The sequence below is a fragment of the Astyanax mexicanus genome, chromosome 15, assembly GCF_023375975.1.
Source record: "Astyanax mexicanus isolate ESR-SI-001 chromosome 15, AstMex3_surface, whole genome shotgun sequence".
In the NCBI taxonomy this organism is placed as follows: domain Eukaryota; kingdom Metazoa; phylum Chordata; class Actinopteri; order Characiformes; family Acestrorhamphidae; genus Astyanax; species Astyanax mexicanus.
This window is the reverse complement of record NC_064422.1, coordinates 17,992,258-18,015,361: the sequence shown is the minus strand read 5'-3', so window position 1 is coordinate 18,015,361 and position 23,104 is coordinate 17,992,258. Positions and strand designations below refer to the sequence as shown.

Here is a 23,104-nt window from a genome sequence, read left to right as displayed (position 1 = left end):
CAAAGACAACAAAATTAAACAAAAAGTAGAGTTTTTAAATAAAAGTTTTTATTATTAGAAGGAGAAGTAGGAAAAAAATAAAACTCTAGCCACACCCAGGCCTGATTACTGCCACAACTGTTCTCAATCAAGAAACTTTTAATAGGACCTGCCTGACAAGGCAGATACTCGAATGCTAGACATCATGTCAATATCCAAAAGAAATTCAAGAACAAATATGAAAGAAAGTAATTGAGATCTATTTTTAAAGTTTTGGGACTACACCGAACCACAATTGGAGCCATTATCCACAAATGGCAACAGTGGTGAACATTCCCAGGAGTGTCTAGCCGACCAAAATTACCCCAAGAGCACGAGAACTCATCCAAGAGGTCACATAAGACCCCACAACAACATCCAAAGAGCTGCAGGCCTCTCTTGCCTCAGTTAAAATCAGTGTTCATGACTCCACCATTGAAAAGAGATTGAAAAATAGCGGTGGTAGTGTAATGGTCCTGGAAGACATGCTGTGATAAATGGAACCATAAATGTTCGTGACCTCAAGCTGAAATTAACTTGGGTTCTTCAGCAGGACAATGACCCAAAACACACCAGCAGGTCCAGCCTCAAATGGCTTAATAAAGGCAAAGTGAAGAGTTTGGAGTGACCTAGTCAAAGTTCTGATCTGAATCCTATTGAGATGCTGTGGCATGACCTTGAAAAAAGGCAGTTAATGTTTAAAAAACCCACCAATAATTCTGTAAAGAAGAGTGGACCAAAATTCCTCCACAGAAAGACTTACTGCAAATTAATGCAAACACTTGATTGCAGTTGCTGCTGCTAAGGGTGAAACAACCAGTTATTAGGTTTAGGGGAAAACAATCACACAATAAAAAACAATTAAAATCTTTATTTAAAAATGCATTTTGGGTTTATTTGTTTAATATATATATATATATATATATATATATATATATATATATATTGTTTGATGATCTGAAACATTTAAGAGTAATAAAAAAAATGTTAAAAAAAGGAAATCATGAAAGGGGGATCCACTTTTTAACACCACTGTATGTAAACATGGATGCTTTATCCTGTGTTATCCTGTGCTCTCTCTCAGTTGGACTACGCCCCGCTGGGCGTGTTTGCTGTTCTGGAGGTGGAGAGGGAGCTGCAGCACCCACGGGCGACGCCCCTGTCCTTCCTGCGACGCCCCAGACTCTACAGCTTCATCTTCGGCCTCGCCGTCATCTTCCTGATCATGGCCTCCTACGTGCTGAGCAGTGAGAGGAAGGGGCTGCTGCTGACCCCGTCCCCCTACCACGTCGACCCCTCCCTCAACCCCAGCACCCTCCCCTTCAACGTCTCCTCCAACAGAGACCATGCCCACATGACTGAGATGCTCCACCAAATCGTGTCCAGGGTGGACTTCAGTCCCAGGAAGCTCCCGGACCTGAGGACGCTGGTCCACAGCGAACCACATGTGAGTGCACCCTCTAAATCCTTCCGGCAGAAACGGTAGTACTAGAGGGTGTCATGAGACAAGATAAAATAAAATGAGATGCGTTATTAAATTCATAAGAACAAGACGAGATGTTAACATTTTTTTTTTTTCAAAATCGAATTGAATATATTTTATTTGACTGAAACTCCCTCAGTAAGGACCTTCAGACCTTAGAAATGTTGTAAGAATTTAACTGGCAATCCCACTGAGGTTTCCATTCAGACCTGGCAACCTATGACCGAATTTTAACCCCTTAACAGGCCAGCATTATTTTCTTATTCTTTTGCGGCTGATATTACAATACATCTAAACCTAGATGATTTATATTCAATGATTACATACAGTATATTCAAGAAATGATTTCATGTTTTGCAAGAAATTAATTGTAAAACAAAATGTAAAAATACTGAAGTAAATCTGCAACTGTTAAAAGTCTGAATAAAAATCATAAATTAGACACTTTCCTACACTTCATTTTAAAATCAATCTTTGTTGTAAATACAAATCAAACACTTGTCCTTCAAACTTTTTTTATGGTTGTCTATTTTTTGTGTGTTTTCAAATGTACTAATTTGGAATTAATTACCAGTAGTTGGCCTGAACTAAAGTAAAGTAGAGAGTAAGGTAAACTAAATAAAGTTAAGAGTGGACAGGTAGCTTCTCCAAGTGTCTCAAAATGTAAATAACTTATTCAACTGCACAGAAAAAGGGTTTTGTATGACCTACACTTGCAGACCATATACAAGCCAAGGCCTGTTAAAGGGTGAATATGCTGCCTCCACTATTCTGCATAGCTTTGCTTGTTAAACCACAAAGTATGGGATGTGTTTGTGGAAACACAAGGCTTGGCATACTTGAAGATACTACAGTCCTATCAAATCAATTATTCATTCAATCAATCAATCAATCAATCAATCAGCCAATCAATTAGTCTTTATTTTACTTAACTCTACATTACATATTTTGTTTTTAACTGAAACTCCCTCGGTAAGTCCCTTTAGATCTTATTTCTGTTCTTGTCTTTTCATCTTGTCTACTCCCCTTTTACCTTACAGCTTTTCTCGATTAGTTCTCACGTGTTTTTGTGACAAAAGCGTATTTTTGGAGATCAGCCAGGTGAGTCACGATTTCCCACAGTGAGAAATTGTGTAATTTGTGACCCTCACAAAGACTCTTCAATGTTGGACTCCATTGCTTCTAAATCAAAGAGCTCACCTGTTGCTTTTTATGCTAAAGCTCTGATTGTTGATACTAAACCTGTGTTTTGGGTGTTTTTCTTGTGAAAACAAGAGATTTTGTGCAAGAAAATTGTGCCAAAAGCAGAAATGTGTGTGTAGTGTTTTGAGAAAAATGTGTTTTAGACCTGCAATTTTAAGTGTAAAGCTGTGGTTTGGCAGAATTGGTGCACAAGTTACAAGTCGTGGTTATTTTTTATGTCTCAAGTACCAGGATTTGTGTGTTAACAGGCGAGAAAAACTGAAAAGTGAATGAAAATTTCATTTCATTTCTTCTCTTCTCATTTTTCTTCCTTTTTTGTACTACTCTCTTCTTTTTGTTCCTTTTTTCCTCTTTATTTTTTAACTTTTTCCCTTTTCTTATCATTTATTTTTTCTTCTTTCTTTTCTCTTTGTCTCTTTTCCATGTTTCTCTTTTCATTTCTACTCTTTTGTCCTGTTTCTTCTCTCCTTCTTCTTCCTCTGTCTCTCTGTCCCTGTTGTCTGTTTAATTTGGTTGTAGAGGACGTGTGCTGTGGTTGTCCTCATCTCGTCTAATTTCCTGCAAAGCGTCTGATGAAGGAGGAAATGACTGGCGCTGTAATCAATATGTCATTGGAGCATAAGGCCAGAATAATTGCTGGTGCTGTAATCAGACGGAGCTGCTGGGCGTGTCTGAGTCTCTGTTCAGGCTGGAGAATGAGGAGAATTCTCCTAAATACTGGACAGAAGACTGGATTTCTTACCTAGGAAACAAACACACTCAGCAGTATTGTGTGAGCAAGAAATATTGATGTTCTACAGGTTAAATAAAACAGCTGCTGTCTTTCTTATTTTAGATTATGGGAGAATTGTCATACTTTCAAATACATTTTGTAAAATGCAGTTAAAACAATCTTGATTAATTCTTCTGAATCTTGATGTCCAGTAAATGTATAAGGCATGCCATTCCCTTTGATCATTAATATCTGTTTTAATTTGGAAAAATATATATTTTTTATTCTTAGAAATTTGAAGGTCATTCCAAGAAAAGTTGGCAATTAAGAGTGGACAATTCAGGATAAACACTCCAAACTAATTGTATATTGTACATATTTAAGCAATAATACATGAAAGAGAGTGCTGTGCTGCGGTCTCATGTCTACGGCCGCAGCACGGCAGTGCCAATATTACACCTCAAATGTATTATTGCATTTATACCACAGTTTCATTAACTCTGTTTATTGAAAGATTTTGAGTTAAAGAGGATGAGAAAATACAAATTGTTCGTTTACAGCTTCAGTTACAGTGCATTACCGGCTGATAATGGCACTCATATAACATCTCTCAGCCAATCACATTGCAGGGCCGGAACTAACTGTGGTATAATATAAAATATTTTATGTTTAAAGAAAACAAAAGTAAACTAGTTCTTTACTTTTCAGTGTCATTTTTTTGTAATTTTACTTTACATTGATATACATATTGTATAGTCTTTTCAGCATTTGTAATATTTTATATTTTGAGGTGCCTTTTTAAATTTAATTCATGTATAAACTATTTTTCAGGAATGTTAGGACATTTTGTAAAATGGGAAAAAAAATAGAAATCTGTAATTTGTTCATTCGTAATTCTCACATAGCGTTATTTTAGTCATTATTTAGGGTCAAAAAACTGATTATTTAAAAAAATTGAGCAATCTGACAATGAATTTTTATGCGTATTATTATAATATTATGCATATTATTATAATTCTACACTTAATGCACTTAATCTTAATACACATGCTTAAATAAAAAAAATATTCCAGAGTCAAATATTGGGACATTAATCAGAAATGTACTTATTTTACATGTAGAGTTACATGCCTTTTAATTTTTTGTAATACATTATATTTTGAGATCTTGTGGAACATTTTCATGGTTTTCTTTTTTTTTTGGTTTGATTTTTATTAGTTTCCAAAAATAAAAGAGAAAATAGACAAACTCATTGACGCACCTCAATGAGAGCAAACGAAACGATTTTACAGTAACTCACTCTTGGGGCCGAAGGCGCTCCCGTCTCTGCATGTGGCACTACCGGTAAAGTCAATCACCAGAATATTGAATTCACTTGTTCCCCTCAGTTTATATATACCTTCACTTCACACACACCTCGCTGAGTATTGTCTTTACAAAGAGTCTCAAATTACTGTATTTACTCTCTCCACGAAACCTCTATGATGTTACCAGAACACCCAAGAAACATTTACAGTGGAGTTATTATTCTGTAGAGTTCTGTAGAATATTCAGAAATTCAGTTGAGTATCTATGAGGCCTCAAAAATCAACCATTCAAATAAAGTGATACCCAAATTTGTAATAGATTAGTTGGTGAGCAACTTTTTTTTTGACGACATTAAACTTTTGAACAAAATATTAAAATGTTCAGTAAGCAGTACCGGTATATATCTATACATATCTATTTCTAATAATCTTCTTTTTTCCCGCTCTGCAGATGTTCTCCGTGATTCCGCAGCACTTCCTGCCAGATGTGAAGAACCCCTGCTGGTACGAGCAGCTGTCGGGGAACGTCAGCGCTAACCCGTACCGGAGGAACCTGTACTCGCTGTACTCCCGCCAGTCCAGAGCGGCGTTCCAGTACCTGCAGAACTCCTTCAGGAAGCACCTGCTGCTGCGGGACGGCCGGTTCTTCCGCATCCGCTGCCTGCCTTACTTCTACATCATCGGCCAGCCCAAGTGCGGCACCACCGACCTGTACGACCGGCTCCGGCTGCACCCGGACGTCCGCGTCACCACGCTGAAGGAGCCGCACTGGTGGACACGCAAGAGATTCGGTGAGAATGGATTAATATAAATCATATAGAGTGCGTTTATTAATTTATTTATTATTACACCTGTTCATTCATTGTTTCCTCTTAAATTAAGGGTATTTAAAGAGTTTTTCCTGCTTTTCTTGGAGTAACGGTCTCTACTGAAAACCTACAAGATTCTGGTAGAAGTCATTGCTTCAAAGATTTGATTGCATTCAGCCATTGAAAAGTTACCTGCAACAGTAGCATTCATATAGATATAATTAATCAGGTCTGGTGGTGAAAAGCTGCTCTCCAGTATCAACACCATCTTTTCCCAAAGCTGCTGTTACACTCTACTGTTACTAGAGCTTGTAAGTGTTGATGTAACAATTTGGGGGTTTTGAAATTGGAATTTTGGAATTGTTTAACAAGTTCTGCTGAATGTTTTTTTGAAGGAGGAACAGCAGTGTTTGAGGTTCCTGTTTAACATTGTAATACAGGTTTTTAGCTCATTTTAAATGAAAGCCTGTCAGGAAATTGATTATCGATATGTCAACTATTTAGGGCCCTATCTCCCTAGCTCTTTGCTACCTTACAGCCCTTTAACAGCCTGTTTTCATGCCAAGTGTCATTTTGGTGTGCCACTGACTGAAATGTACCTATACAACAGCAGTGTTGGGCACGTTACTTTGAAAAAGTAATTAGTTATAGTTACTCGTTACTTCTCCAAAAAAGTAACTGAGTTACTAACGGAGTTACTCCACTATAAAAGTAATTAGTTACCAGTAAAAGTAACTATCGTGTTACTTTTTATTATTCGCCCGTCAAAAAAAGGAAATCAATTATGCATTTACTATTATTATTAGAAAAATAACAAAAATAACAAACGAAAATAAACCCAAAATGTTGACAAAAATATAATCTAACGAATTTCAAAAAAATAAAACGAAATTCTCCACACAACCAAAGAAAATTACTAAAACTTGTAATACTGAAAAAAGCAGAAAAACGCGTCTGGGGATGAAATTTAACAAACCAAGCCACACTCAAAAGAAATATGTATATATAAAACAAAATAATGGACAAAAACAACAATTTAATGCCCATTAAAATGGTATTAATATAACAGCTTTACCAAAAGAGAATAGAGCTTAGATCGTGCCCAAAAAATCCGACCCGACCCAGCCGGAGCCCGTGCACATTCTGCCCAAGCCCGACTCAACCCGAACCATGAACTGTCATTATGAGCCCGACCCGATCCGCCCCATAAACTGTCTGTTTTCGGGCTGATTGAATGAGCGAAATATAATCAGAATTATGTTAATTAACACTGTAACATAGAAGCATAGAACTATTATTTAATTTAAATGATTTTTAAGAACAGCTACACACAATGCTGCAAGTCAAACGCGGAGGCGTTCACGTGCGCCCAGAGCTACGTGATTACAGTTTTCATTTTTATTATAGTTTAATTTTATTTTGTTTTTATTTTTTCTGTTCATTTTAGGGTGGGCTTGCTAGCGCGAGCGCTTTACACAAGAACTAACGGACCACGAGTGCCGCGCGCTCGGCACAACAACTCCCGCTGTACAACTCCGCTGTACAACAGCGCTTATAAATAAATTAAACACAAAAATGAGGGTATTCTATCAGTAATTTCAGTTCGTTTTAGTTAGTTTTATAAACACAAAATACAGTTCGAGATAGTTATGTTTTTCCTTTTAATTACCGTTTTTATTAGATTCAGTTAACACAAATGTTTTTCACTTTCAGTTTTCGCTATTTCGTTCGCTTTAGTGAACAATAATAATTGGTTACTTAGCAACATTGTGATTATCACACCAGAGCTTTATATAAAATAAAAATAGGAGCCTGATTTCGGGTCGGTCCTCAGGTCAGGTGGGATTCGGGCAGAGAATCTAAGCTCTAAAATAGAAAGCAGCAGCACCACAAAAACCGGAGCAGCTAAAAAGAGCTTAACGTCCTTAATTCGGAACTTGGGTTGTCCACGGCAATCACTGAATTGATTAGAGCACGCAAATCGTCACAATTGTGCCTCACTTCACCACGCCAAACCACAGGCACAGCGGCCAGAAGCTCAAGTTCACCGGACAGAGGAGGGGTTAACCAGGGCAAAGTGAAATAAAAAAAAAAAGTTAATAGAGCTGCTAAAGTAACGTGCAGTAACGGGGTGTCGGAAATGGTAACGGCGTTATAGTTACAGTCATAGTAATTAGTTAGATTACTCGTTACTGAAAAAAAGTAACGGCGTTAGTAACGCCGTTAGTTTTAACGCCGTTACTCCCAACACTGTACAACAGTCAATCATCAGAATCCATTCCTATTGGTGCTCCATGCGCCCCGCTTGTTAAACACACACATGGACATGCTGCAGAGCTTAAAACCTCAATAATAAATAGAATAAAGAATAAAATAACATTGCTGTTCCCTTAAACGAGCTGGTCAGAATCCTCTGCTGAGACGATTCTTATTAATCTTATTAATCTTATTTGATCTTATTAATTGTAAAAAAGTTAGAAAGTTATACTGGGGTGTCTAGCTTCTCTGTAAGTTATAAATGTGTATATTAGCATCAACATTGGCAGATATTTACAGAACAAATGTAAAATCAGATATTGGAATCAGCCCAGAATTCCCACATTGGTGCATCTCTACTTTTCTATGAAACTAGCTGAAGTAGTAAAGTAGCCGTAATTAAGTGGCGTTTCTGTTTATTTTTGGACAGATAGTGATTTGTAAGCCGATTTGTGTTAAACCACAAACAAACACTCAAAAATCAGGAAAGACACTTTACCAGGGCTCTAGACTAACTTTTTGCACTGGTTGCACTGGTTGCATCGGTGCGCCTCACTTTTTTTCTTAGGTGCACCAGCACAAATGTTAGGTGCACCCAAATTTTCAACTGCATTGCTTTAACACTGCAGTTTTACATGTTAATTTTTTTAGTGCTTTCCATCTAGGCAATATTGACTTGTAAAACAATCTGGTCAGCATAAAGTTCTTTATTTGAAGTAAAATTCTAGAAGAAAGGTAATATACAGAAAATGTGTTGGTGTTTAAAGTGCTTTGCCGTAGCTGATAGTGGATTAGCTGCAGTGGCTAGCAGCTATCCAGCTAACTGTGTTTCTAAGATGGCTAACTGCTAACTAGCGATGCTAACTGCATTTCAGGAACTAAATAAATCGCTGTTCTTAACAACAGATGGGTGTGTTTGTGCTGGTTAGTGTTTGTAGATCCTGTGGTTTTATAGGATATGTGGATTATGACTATAGTTTACTCCAGTCTGCAGTTAATACCTTTACAACACTGGAATGCTGTGGTCGGTCCCATGCTAGCTAGGCTAACAGACTGCTGGTGTTAATGGAGATGGCTAACGTCTAACTGGCAATGCTAACTGTATTTCCTAGCTAAATTAATTCACTGTTTTCTTAATTAATTATGTTAAAAACAGCCTTGGTCTGAGTCTGAGTGATGTTGAAATATAATTATATCACAGTGGGGTTCCACCCTTTACTCGCTCTGATTGGTTTAGACAGGGATATGAGCTTTGAATCATACGGAGACGGCTGGTCGCACTTCAGAGCCCTGTTTACTGTATGATTAGATGTAAAAATGTGGTTAAGCATAAAATGGTTTGGGCTGTAAAAAGATAAAATTGACAGTTGTTAAGGTGTTGCAAAGAGGTGAATATGCTTTTGATTTGCAGTTGCAAGGCGTTGCTAGGTTGTTGCTGTGTTTTAGCTTTGTGCTAATGTTGTCTAATGTCTAAAGCATTTTGATAAATGATAAATGGCTGCTAGGGCTGTTTATGCAGGCTGGCTAAACCTTTGCTAAAAGCTGGTTGGTCCTTAAAACAAAGCATAAAAGCACACTATTGTTTCTACATTTGTGCCATATTTAGTGCAGCTCGAACAATATGATCTGTAGTGACTCCAGAAAACAGGGGGAAGGGCAATAATAAAAAAGATCAAATAAAACGTAATATATATAATATTATCCAGTCTTTCATTAAACATATTGAAAATATTAATTTCCTAACTAATACTTCATCTCTGTATTACTTCCTGAACCTCTGTCTGTGTGTTTGTAATCTCCTCTTTCTGAATTCAAAGCATGCCGCTCTCAGGATCGCACCCTTGGCGGTACGCATTCTCCACCATTGATAAAATCTCTATTGTAAAGGAGATTACTGAACATCTTCTCTAATTCACTTCACTCAGTGGTGTTCTTTCAGACTGTAGACTGTAGCTTCTCAGACACATTACATTAATACAGTGATTTTTCTGGTTCAAAGGCTGAATTATGTGTTTTATTGTGTTGAGGTGGGAATGTGGTGTGATATGTTGCCCACAATAAAAATGATATCACGATACTGTGATTCTGTGATACTTGGTATAACACAAGTAGGCCTGTCATGATAACCATTTTTATGTGCGATATATTGTCCCAGAAATACACAGTGACTCGGTTCTGATACATCAGCTCACAGATGCCTTGTGCTGATCGAGCAAAGCCAATTGTGCTCTCTTAGGGCTCTGGCAGCTGATGGCAAGCTACATGAACAGGATTTGAATCAGCGATCTTCTGATCATAGTGGCAGCTCTTCGCGCACTGGACCATTTGAAGGCCCCTATATAGATTGTTTTAAAGAGCAATGAACTTTTAATACTTAAGAAATATTGTGTGTGTGTATATATATATATATATTAAATTATATTAAATGATAATTTAATTCATTAAGGGAATAATTACTGCCAGACCTGTAGAATCAAGAAATCAAAATAAACCCTGTCTGACAGCTTGAAGCAACTAAAAGATCCTAAAAACCAAAACATTATGCTGCAATCCGAAGAAATTCAAAAACATAATATAAAAAAAAAACAAAGTCATTGATCACCTATCAGTCTGAAAAAGGTTAAAAAAGTACTTTCTAAAGCTTTGGGACTCCATAGAACCCCAGTAAGAGCTATTATTCACAAATGGAGAAAACATGGACCACTGGTGAACCTTCACAGGAGTGACCAGCCTATCAAAATTCAAAAGTTCAACTCATCCAGGAGGTCACAAAAAAACCCAGAACAACATCTAAAACTGCAGGTCTCACTTGCTTCAGTTAAGGTCAGTGTTAATGATTCAATAATAAGAAAGAGTCTGGTTGAAAATGGTATCAATGGGAGAGTTTCAATAATAAAAAAACACTGCTGACCAAAAAAAGAACACAGAACATATTTTTTGGACCGACGTGACAAAATTGGAACTTTTTTTTTTATTTGGAGGGTGTGTGTCCCATTAAATCTGGTGTAAAACTAACAATTCATTTTAGAAAAAAAAAATATCATACTGAATGTAAAACATTCTGCTTCAGGGTTTGGACAACTTGCTGTAATAGATGGAACCAGGAATTCTGCTGTTTACCAGACAGTCTTGTAGAAGAATGTCCGGCTATCTGTTCGGGACCTCAAGCTCAGGCGTGCTTGGGTTCTGCAGCAGGACAATGACCCAAAGGGGTTTGTCCATATATTGTACTATAATGTTAATAATGTAATTATTATAATCTTATCTTTACAATACTTCATGGCATCTGTGTTACTGAAGAGGATAAAATACTTATTACTAATAGAGTGAATATTATAATATAATATAATATTAATAACACTATTAATGTAGGTATTGTGATACTGTACACTGAGGTTTTTATTTCTCTTTTCATTTCTTTATCATTCTTTACCATTATTACACCTCTCTGTGTCTTGGATTGTGTGTGTGTGTATGTTTCGTTTTATATGAAGCATTCCTCTGTGTGTGTGTGTGTGTGTGTGTGTGTGTTGTGCTTATCCAAATTCAGAGCAGTTTGCCATCTGGCCCCGCAGCGTTTGAGTCATCAACACCGAAGTGTTAAACCCACACACACACAGCTAATTACTACCCTCACAGTGTGTAGACGCAGCTACCACACACTCACACACACGCACACACACACACAGCATGGACTCTGGGGACCTCACACACACCACCTGCGCTCCGCCGCCCACTCCGCTGTAGCGCTGTTGTCACTGTTCTTTTATGTGTAGCTCTGCCGGGAGGGTACAGCTGGATAACATCTCTCCAGAGAGCTCCTCCACCTCCACCCACACCTCCACCTACCGAGACCTTACCTACACACTCAGCATTACCTAACGCACAATCGCTCAGGAGTTCTTTTGCAGCTGAGAGTCCTTTTAGAGTGGGTTCTTTATCTGTAGGTGTAGCTCTGTCACAATACCTATATACAGAGCCTGTCAAAAATTTGGACACACCTTCTCATTCAAAGATTTTATATATATTTTTATTTATTTTCCTACCCTGTAAATGAGTCATCCCGACTGTGAAGAACACATAAGGAATCATGTACAGTAGTAAATGTACAGTGTTAAACAAATCAAAATACTTTGTAAAAGATTTAATTTCTGAGGCTGGTAACTCTGATGAACGTATTGTGGCGTGAGGAGGCGGGGAAGTTGTGGGTCCGCCCCACGCCAGAGCGCAAAGCCATGCCTGTCTCAGCTGGCCCACATGAGGGCTGATTGAGCCGCCAGTTGAGACAGGCATATATACTCAGCCTCCGCCATCATTTGGGAGGACTTTGACTGGGGAGCTGAGGGCTGAGGCTGCACGGACTCGTATTTAGCCTTTAAAGTAAAACTAAGTAATTCTACAGACTCTAGAGCCCCATTGGGCTGAGTTATGTTTTGAGTTGTTTTTGGGTGTGGTGGAGGGCATTTAAAATAAAAGGTATGATTTGAGTTAATTTACTCCCCGTGTCTGTGTATCTCTGTGAGCTTCCTCCTTCCGGGTCACAGTGGTCACGCCCCTAACCCCAGGGGCCTACCACAGTATCCTGTGCAATAGAGGAACTCTTGGTCTTCCTTTCTCAGGGCAGTCCTGATGAGAGCCAGTTTCATCATAGCGTTTAATGATCTTTGCGACTGTGCTTAAGGATATTTACTAAAAGTTTGTTTTGACTGACCTTCCTTTCTTAAAATATTTTTTTTTACTTAGCTACATATTTCTTGCCCTAATACGGATAAGAACATTACTCAAATCTTTTTACTGTATACTAACTCTACCTCTGCACAACTTTACAACTGATGCTCTCAAACACATTTAAGTAAAAAAAAAAGAAGTAATTAACTTTTGACGAGTTTAATCAGTCAATCAATCAATTAATCAATCAATCAACCAATCTTTATTTTGATTTGGAAGTACATTGAGGGAAACTCTTATTTTCAATGTAGCCGAGCTTACAAATACAGAAGTAAACATGACAGTTAATAACTACATTTTTTCATTTTTAAATGAAAAGAAATTCAAAATAAGCGTGAATAATGAAAAATAGATATAAGATATAATAAAAATAAGATTAAAATAATTATAAATTAATTATAATAATAAAACTTGAGGTTTCCTGGACAAGAAATTAAGTTCAAAAGAAGATGAGAGATCAATAAGATAGTAAAAAAAAAAAAAAAAAACATTTAAAAGCTTAAAGCAGTTTAAGCTAAAATCAATTTTTACACAGTACAATTAAAATAAATCAATACACAAAAATATTTATAATATTTGTAATCAGCACAGCTGTTAACTAAAAGCTATTCCAGGGGACTACCTCATAAAGCTGACTGAAAAAATGCCAGTCAAGATGTGCAAAGGCGCTACTTTAAAGAACCTTATGTAAACATTCTGGTTTGTGTAACACTTTAAATTACACATTTTTCCTTTAAATAATTCAATATGACATTAGTATGATTAGCATCTACAATGCAAAATGTTTCAGAATAATGAACATAAAACACACAAAAAAAAAATCTTTTTAGTTGTGTCCAAACTTTTGACTTGGAACTAGTAGGAAGCTGAAGAATTCTGCACTGACCTGTGGGATATGTGTCTGGGGTATCTTGCATTGAAAGTGGATTTGGTGTCAAAGTCGCTTATCTGTTCATGTGGACAGTTTTAGGCAGACACCACCGGACACCATCATAACCACCCCCTGCTCTGTCCTCTGTCCAGTGTCAAAAACAGGACAGTGTTTCTGAAAGTGGTGTGAGGAGGCAGTCAGTGCCTCTCCGGTCCGCAGGTACTCGTGTTCTTGTTAACGGCAGGAAGAAAAATTAACCCCGGGCTAAAGGCAAGGCAAGTTTATTTATATAGCACCTTTCATACACAATGGTCATTCAAAGTGCTTTACAAATTAGAAAATACACAGAGAAAAAAAAAACATGTAAAAGATTAACAGTAAAAATGGAAATAAATCATAATTGATTAAAACATGATTAAAACAAAGAGAATTAAATTAAAAACATGTAAAAGAACAACAAGGAATTAATAAGAATAAAGCATGAATAAAACATAATATAAAAGTGCCGTTACAGAATAAAAGTGGGCGGAGCTGCAGTGTTTTAAGCTGAGCTAAAGGCCTGATCAAACATGTAGGTTTTCAGTCTGGATTTAAACATGTTTAGTGTTGGAGCTCTTCTAATGCTCTCTGTTAAATGGTTCCATTTAAGAGCAGCGTAGTAGCTAAACGCTGACTCTCCGTGTTTAGTTTTTACTTTAGGTGGCTCTAACTGACCAGTTCCTGATGATCTGAGAGTTCAGCTCGGCTCATACTGCTGGAGCACATCAGATAAATATGCTGGTCCTGCACCATTAACACATTTATAGACCAGTAACAGTACCTTAAAGTCTATTCTGTAACACACTGGTATCCAGTGCAGGGATTTAAGGATGGGGGTGATGTGCTCCCTTCTTTTACTTCTAGTCAAAACTCTGGCTGCTGAATTCTGAATCAGCTGAAGCTGTTTGATGGTCTTTTTTGGGAGTCCAGTTAGGAGTCCATTACAGTAATCAATCCTACTAGAAATAAAGGTGTGGATGAGTTTCTCCAGGTCTGATTTAGACAGAAAATCTCTGATCTTATTTATGTTCTTGAGGTGATAAAATGCTGATTTGGTGACTGCTTTGACATGACTGTTAAAAGTGAGATCAGAGTCCATTTGTACACCAAGATTACTTGTAAAAGTTTGGGTTTTACAGGATGTAAAAAAGTAAACATCTGATTCTGATCTTATTCTCTAAATCCTGTAAACTCCCATTATCTAATGTATTCAACACTTCCTGGTCCTTTTACTGTTCATGCAGCTTTCCCATGACTTTTGGCATCCACTTAACTTGAGCTCTGGTTTGGTTCAGATCTAATGAAAGGTTCGGATGCTGCACTTTGTGGAATGAATAGAAATGAATAAAAGATGATGAAGGTTTAGTTTGGACCAGAAGTCATGAGAAGTTCTGAGAGAAGTTTTGATTGGATCAGGCTGAAAGGATAAGCTGCAGCTCCGCAGTGACAGAGTCCTCCATTCACTCCTCTGAACAGCTTTATTCTTTAACTGTTTTTACTGACGTGTTTATTTGTTTTTCTCGATGTTCTGTGGGACAGCGTATTTGGGAATGTCTTCTATGAAGTCCCTGAGATATAATTATCTGTTTATTTCTTTATTCCCACAAGAAATTCAGTTTGAACAGAAGTGAAAGGATGACACAAAACAATTAAAACTACATCATCTCAAAAGTCATTTGAGTCATTTGATTTTGAGTATCGGTCGATAACAAGTCCCAATCTCATACTTTGGCAATGCAGTAAAAAATTAAGAACACATCCAAGTTGTCTCTTAAGGTTTTTTTTTAACTCTTTAACTCTAAAACCATGGAATAGAACAGTCATTTTTGTACAAAATAATCCAGTACCAAATACTTATCAAGTACCAAATACCAAATATTTACTAAAGTAAATGATTTCCATTTAAATATGCTTCTTTTCTTAAATATATAAATTAAAAACATGTCACACAATAACAATTCTGTGATTAATCATAATTAAAATGATAATAAATATTTGTATGGTATGTCCCTGTATATTTGGCCTGGCAGACTCTATTTATAATTTTTTATTTCAATTTTTTTCCATTTTCTCTCTAATTTAGCCAATTTGGCCAATTACCCAACCCACTCACTAGGACTCCCCCTATAACTAGTCATGCCCCCAACACACCAGGAGGGTGAAGACTAACACATGCCTCCTCTGATACATGTGAACCCAGCCACCGCTTCTTTTCGAGCTGCTGCTGATGCAGCATTGCTGAGTTGCATCACAGCACAGTCGGAGGAAAGCACAGCAGCTACATCAGCTCACAGATGCCCTGTGCTGCAGACATCACCCTAGGAGTGGTAATGTGGGGAGAGAGTGCCATCTACCCACCCGGAGGGAGCAGGGCCAATTGTGCTCCCTCTGAGCGCCGGCAGCTTGATGGCAAAGCTGCATGAGTGGGGATTCGAACCGACAACCATAGTGGCATAGTGGCTCATAGTGGCAGCGCTTTAGACCGCTGGACCACTTAGCGCCATGGCAGACTCTTTTTAGACTGGACCTTTTTAGTGTATTATAATTAGGGCTGTTAACATTAAAGCGTTAACGCACACAAAATAACTCTGGCAGTATTTCTCTTACTTACTTATTAGTTCATACTTGAACTAACGCAGAATCAAGGCACATTTGTGGCGTTACTTACAGAAATAAAATAAAATAAATAAGCTAGGTTCAGTGATGGTACTGTTTAGTTCTCAGCGTAGCTACGCATTTACCGTAAGGGGCTCATAAAATCTCTTCAATTTCCCCCAGGCCATTTAAATAATCATCCCCCCCATTGTCATACCTGTCAAGTCTCCCGTTTTGGCCGGGAAACTACCGTATTTTACTCCTCTTTCCCGCCGTCCTCCCGTATTAGTATTTTCCCGCAAATTTCCCGTATTATACTAAATAAAAAAATATATAGGCCACAGGCGACAATGCACTGACCGCTGTGTGTCTCTTAACCAATCGTGGTGCCGGTTCAAGGAGAAAGTCCCGCCTTTCAGGAGAAACAGCCAATCAGCTAGCTGGTTTTGCGGAGCGCAGTTTAGTGTGCGGGAAGCCCCGCCCCTCCCCTCGCTGTGAGTTCAGGCAGCTAGTGGGAGCAGCTGTCGTTAAAACTAATCTGGATATACGGACATTTTTCTAAAAGAAAGGTAACTAACCATGTAAACTGTGATGAGATTGTTTCTGATAGCTGGTTAAAAAGACTCTTCTCTGAATCAAAACATAAATTAAACCCACTGTGTGTTTAATAAAATACAGCTTGTGACTCAGTTAGCTTAATTTTAGAATTAGCTAGATAGATATTCAGGGTTTGAGAAAAATCTACATATATATATATATATATATATATATATATATATATATATATATATATATATATATATATATATATAATGCCCTGCCCTGATGTGCCTGATCAGCCAATAACTATCATTTCCAAACTCTATTAGTTCAGGGCTAGTTTTAGGGTTTGTTAGAATTTGTTTAAATCTCAAGTATTGTGGTGTAATGTATTATTTAGAAGGGGTAGAAGAGATGGTTGAGCTGGAGAGAGAGAGAAAATGTGGAGAGGGCTGAAATTAACTGAACTGATCAGGAGTGGACTGAACGATAGAAAGAAGTATTAATGAAAGATTATTAATTGTGTAGGCCCCTTAGGACTATTATTTACTTAAATCTATTAAATAAATAAATAATAATAATATATATATATATATATATATATATATATATATATATATATATATATATATATATATATATATATATATTTTTTTTTTTTTTTTTTTCCTCGTTTGGGCTGTTGGGGCGGCGGAAAAAATCCCTTATTTTTAAGTCCAAAACTTGACAGGTATGCCCATTGTGAGCAAGTGTGCAATAAATACCAAACACTTCCTGAGACTTTCATACTCAGCAAATTAAGTTCTAATTCAGAAATTCTTACAACCAAGCTGAGATGTTTACAATAATATAAAAAAAGTGTCATAAGAAGAGCAAGTGCAATTAATTGCAGTTAATCACAGAATCACATTGTTGTGATTAATCTGATAATTTTTTTTAATCCATTGACACCACTAATTATAATATTATAGGGTATTTTTGATGCTTTATAATTATAATTATAAGTAATGAGTTACTCATTTGCCGAGTTGTTCCGAGCCTTTCAAAATTATGGGATCGGCCCCGATTTGTGATCACATGATCGAATCAGGGACAAACCTAATTGCTGATACTTGCAATATTTGTTGTCATATTTATATATATATATATTTTATTATAAAATTATTACTGTTTTTTTTTTTTTTTTTTTACCCCAGGTATTATCCGTCCGAGTGATGGTCTCCACGCCCGTTATCCGGTGGAGGACTACCTGGACCTTTTTGATCTTCCAGCACATCAGATCCAGAACCGCCTGCTGGCCAACCGATCCAGAGGATCAAATCATGCCAACATCATCATCGGTAATTAATCTGTCATATAGAACACATTATATAACAGCAATGAAACCCAATTGCTAGCAAAAGTGCAACTTTTTATGATGAGGGTAAATGTATATAAAAGTATATATTTATAGCTGTATAATTTCTCTGATAAATGTGTTTGCTGTTATCACTTCATCTTTGCTCATTTTCTTAGAAGTCTACCTCACTTATCTTCCTTCAGCAGATACAGCATGATGCTCTGATGATATACGAGGTTCTGCTAATTTCACAGCTGTTTAACAGAATTGTTACTCAGCAGCATCCTGTCATCCTTATCTTGATGTATAATTGGCGGTTATGATTACGCAACATCATCATCAGCTTTAGGATCTGCAGTGCACTGCACATTTCACAACACTCGTCATCACATGCTTTAACTGTCTCAGTTCCTTATCAGGTTTCAGTACTGTAACTGTTTCAGTACTTCAGTATTTCAGTACTGTGTTTTACTACCGTATGTGTTTCAGTGTTTTTTCCATACATTGTTTCAGTACAGTAAGTGTTTCAGTACTGTGTTTCAGTACAGTCAGTGTTTCAGTACTGTGTTTCAGTACAGTGTTTCAGTACAGTCAGTGTTTCAGTACTGTGTTTCAGTACAGTGTTTCAGTACAGTCAGTGTTTCAGTACAGTCAGTGTTTCAGTACTGTGTTTCAGTACAGTCAGTGTTTCAGTACAGTCAGTGTTTCAGTACTGTGTTTCAGTACAGTCAGTGTTTCAGTACAGTCAGTGTTTCAGTACAGTGTTTCAGTACAGTCAGTGTTTCAGTCAGTGTTTCAGTACAGTAAGTGTTTCAGTACAGTGTTTCAGTACAGTAAGTGTTTCAGTACAGTCAGTGTTTCAGTACAGTGTTTCAGTACAGTCAGTGTTTCAGTACAGTCAGTGTTTCAGTACAGTCAGTGTTTCAGTACAGTAAGTGTTTTTTATGTTTTTTTATGATGAGGGTAAATGTATATAAAAGTATATATTTATAGCTGTATAATTTCTCTGATAAATGTGTTTGCTGTTATCACTTCATCTTTGCTCATTTTCTTAGAAGTCTACCTAACTTATCTTCCTTCAGCAGATACAGCATGATGCTCTGATGATATACGAGGTTCTGCTAATTTCACAGCTGTTTAACAGAATTGTTACTCAGCAGCATCCTGTCATCCTTATCTTGATGTATAATTGGCGGTTATGATTACGCAACATCATCATCAGCTTTAGGATCTGCAGTGCACTGCACATTTCACAACACTCGTCATCACATGCTTTAACTGTCTCAGTTCCTTATCAGGTTTCAGTACTGTAACTGTTTCAGTACTTCAGTATTTCAGTACTGTGTTTTACTACCGTATGTGTTTCAGTGTTTTTTCCATACATTGTTTCAGTACAGTAAGTGTTTCAGTACTGTGTTTCAGTACAGTAAGTGTTTCAGTACTGTGCTTCAGTACAGTAAGTGTTTCAGTACTGTGTTTCAGTACAGTAAGTGTTTCAGTACAGTAAGTGTTTCAGTACTGTGCTTCAGTACAGTAAGTGTTTCAGTACTGTGTTTCAGTACAGTAAGTGTTTCAGTACAGTCAGTGTTTCAGTACAGTAAGTGTTTCAGTACAGTCAGTGTTTCAGTACAGTAAGTGTTTCAGTACAGTCAGTGTTTCAGTACTGTGTTTCAGTACAGTGTTTCAGTACAGTAAGTGTTTCAGTACAGTGTTTCAGTACAGTGTTTTAGTACAGTGTTTCAGTACAGTAAGTGTTTCAGTACAGTGTTTCAGTACAGTAAGTGTTTCAGTACAGTAAGTGTTTCAGTACATTAAGTGTTTCAGTACAGTGTTTCAGTACAGTAAGTGTTTCAGTACATTAAGTGTTTCAGTACAGTGTTTCAGTACAGTAAGTGTTTCAGTACAGTGTTTCCGTACAGTAAGTGTTTCAGTACAGTGTTTCAGTACAGTGTTTTACTACTGCTTTCAGTATTTCAATACGTTGTGGTATCCTGAATTGTATCCCTGGTATTGTAATACGTATCATAATCTGAAGTTCTTGCTGATACACAGCCTTAATAGGCAGCAAGGCGGCCGCAACTTCTGCTTTCTATGCACCATTACCATAATTATCTAAAAAAAAGAGACTCTGAATGGGATGCAGCTCTGCAGTGATGCAGGGACAGATAATGAACTCTGAAAGTGAATCTTCAGTGAAGTGCCGTGTGGACAAAGTTCCTGCGTCCAGTAAACAATCAGCCTGGGAACAGGACGTCCCAGTTTAGAAATATTTGGCGTGAGAGAGAGAGAGAGAATATGAGAGAGAGCGAGAGAGAGTGTCACAGTGTTTGTGTGTCCCGCTGATGACAGCGCTGTCCGTTTGGTGGAGATCCGCCGCTCTGCTCTTCCTGTTATCCTCTCGCCTGGCCTCGTGTCTCTCTGTGTCAGACTGTTTATTTTCCTCTGTAATCTGAGCTGAGGAAGAGGAAGTTTTGCTGAGGGAGGAAGAGTGTAATTAGGGGATGATTACACTTATCCTGTATTTTTCTTGCCTCTGGGTTATTTATACTTCTCAGGTTCGTCTCCTACCAAACCTGACCTGACCTGCACCTCATTAGATTTCTGAAAATTTAGCAACTTATGCTTTAACAACATTTTTACACTTAAAAAGTTCAGACCAGAGACCAAACCAAGCTTAATGTGTGTACTTATCCTGTGCAACATATTGGTCTTCTTTCCTGGGGCTGGTCCTTATGAGAGCCAGTTTCATCATAGTGTTTTTGCAGGTCTTTGCACTTGAGGATACTTAGTTACAGAAAGTTCTTGAAATTGTTCAGATTAACTGACCGTCTTTTCTTAAATTCATAACAAAGAAAGCGCAGTAGCACCTCAACTTCCTGCGGAGACTGAGGAAAGCACATCTTCTACACCACACGCTGCATTCGCAAAGCCACCAGCATTGTGGACGACCCCACCCATCCCTGATATGGAATCTTCGCTCTGATGCCGTCCGGCAGAAGATACTGGAGCATCCGAGCCTCCACTACTAGACTCTGCAACAGCTTCTTCCACCAGGCAGTCAGACACCTCAACACACAGAGACAGAGCTGAACCCCACCCCATCCAACACACTCACACAGAACTGAACTGTGTAATTTGACTTCTTTAGCAGAGAACGCTAAAGAACAGAATCGTTTGTGAAGAATTAGTATTAAAAAGCATTGAATGTTCGGTGCATCGTGCAACTCTAGACTGTAGACACAAGTATCAAAGGTATCCTCAGCCACAGTGCTGCAAAGACTCGGTTTCCTGTTAGTTTACACAGGAAAGTGTGTGTTATCTCTAGTATCTCCAGTATCTCTGGTAATCTCTGTTTTGTGCTGATGTGTAAAGCTGGTGGTGTAAGTGGTTAATATTGTGAAATCTGCAGTTTCATGTGGTTTCGCACCTTCAAAATGCCTTCACTCAGTTTCAGCCAATCTTCTCATATTAGAAAACTGTGTTGCAATTAACCCTGTTGTGAAGATGTGAAACTGTTTCTCATACTCATATTTATTTACAACCAACTTCTGTATAGAAAACACATGTAAACTCTCTCACTGGGGTTTATTTTAGTATTACATACAGAGACAAATTACAGGTAGACACTCTCACAGAACACTGACTTTCCAACAACTGATGTTGTTTATTTGGGTTTAGTATTCTAATGTTATGTAGAGTTAATTACAGGTAGACACTCTTACTAAGAACTTACTTTTTTGTTGTTTATTTGGGTTTAGTATTCTAATGTTATATAGAGTTAATTACAGGTAGATACTCTCACTAAACACTGACTTTACATTGTTTCTTTGGGTTTAGTATTCTAATGTTGTATAGAGTTAATTACAGGTAGACACTCTCACTGAACACTGACTTTATGTTGTGTATTTGGGTTTAATATTCTAATGTCTGTCTGTTGTTTGTTATTGATTGGCAGGTGAGGCCAGTGCATCCACTATGTGGGATAACAACGCTTGGGCGTATATTTATGATAATGCCACAGAGGCGGAGCCTCCTTTCCTGATTCAGGACTTTATCCATGCCCTGCAGCCGCAGGCTCGCTTCATCGCCATCCTGAGAGACCCTGTGGAAAGGTCAGAACTCTGCACTTAAACTAGACTGCTAGATTAACCTTTTAACTCGCCCTGTTAAAAAAAATGTCATATTTAATATCTGGTTGTGTTTATGAAAAATAATAGGTTTAATATAGACGCCCAATATGCCATTTTAAAGCTTAGAATCTCTGCTTTTCAGTTATCTAGCCTATTTAGCTGTATCTGCTTTCAGAAAATAAACATTTAGGGCGAAATATGCCTTGTTTATAAAAATTCTGAATCATAATTTTCATATTTGTGTTTTTCGTACGTCCATATTTGATCCAATGCGGACATGTTGTACACCATTCGAACCGTCGGTTCCTGAATTAAAGCCAAAAGAGTGCGTTACACTGTGTGTTTAGAGTCCACATCTGGTTGGGTTTATGCTGCGGGGTGACCTAAAGACACTCGTGACACACACCCAACCCCCTCCAGCGCTTACCCCACACACTTACCTTCAAAATGCCTCCAAATTTAAGGAAATCCATCAGTCCATTCGCCAGTAATCCTCATTTATGTCCAACCAGTGCTTAAAATAATTTTAACGCTTTATTAAACGCGTATTATTGGAATCTCCACCGAGTTCCCCATATCTGATGAATCATCAGACCCTCACAGACACGACGATATGTAAATGAGCTCTGTCAGCCAATCAGGTGCCGAGTTTTGGGAGCTGAAAGGAGAGCTGGGGGTGGGTTCACCGGAGACTCTGAGAGCAAGAGATTTTCCTGAGAACGGGGGAGCATTTTTAAAGAAACAGCGCACAATTCTTTCTTTTAGGAATAGAACATACAGAAACACCTTCTCTACTGCAAAATAAAGTATAAAATTAGTAGTTTTTATTCTTATTCTTAAGTTTCCAGTCCTTTGGAGAAAGAAAAGATCATCACAATAATATCTAACCAGTAAAAGGGAGCAGTTTATAATTTTATATGATGAATGTAAACACTTTATAGCAAAATATAGAGCTGCAAAAACAATTCATTCATATCAATATTTCATTTTATGGATCTGAAAATAAAAAATAAAAAAAGAAAATCTAAAAAGAGCCTATAAATTGTCCTGTTTTTTATCATATTTTGGCCATTA

General features: G+C 37.5%; 1 protein-coding gene across 2 annotated transcripts in view; it reads left to right on the top strand.

Moving 5' to 3' along the window:
• The window catches only part of LOC111191342 (carbohydrate sulfotransferase 15), an 81,161-nt gene that overhangs the window by 49,603 nt on the left and 8,454 nt on the right, over positions 1 to 23,104 (top strand). For both annotated transcript variants that reach the window (XM_049464826.1, XM_049464827.1), the window contains 4 exons: positions 1,103 to 1,465; positions 5,175 to 5,514; positions 17,758 to 17,901; positions 21,856 to 22,012. In XM_049464826.1, the coding sequence (XP_049320783.1) occupies positions 1,103 to 1,465; positions 5,175 to 5,514; positions 17,758 to 17,901; positions 21,856 to 22,012 (1,004 nt within the window). The remainder of the gene's footprint in view (positions 1 to 1,102; positions 1,466 to 5,174; positions 5,515 to 17,757; positions 17,902 to 21,855; positions 22,013 to 23,104) is intronic.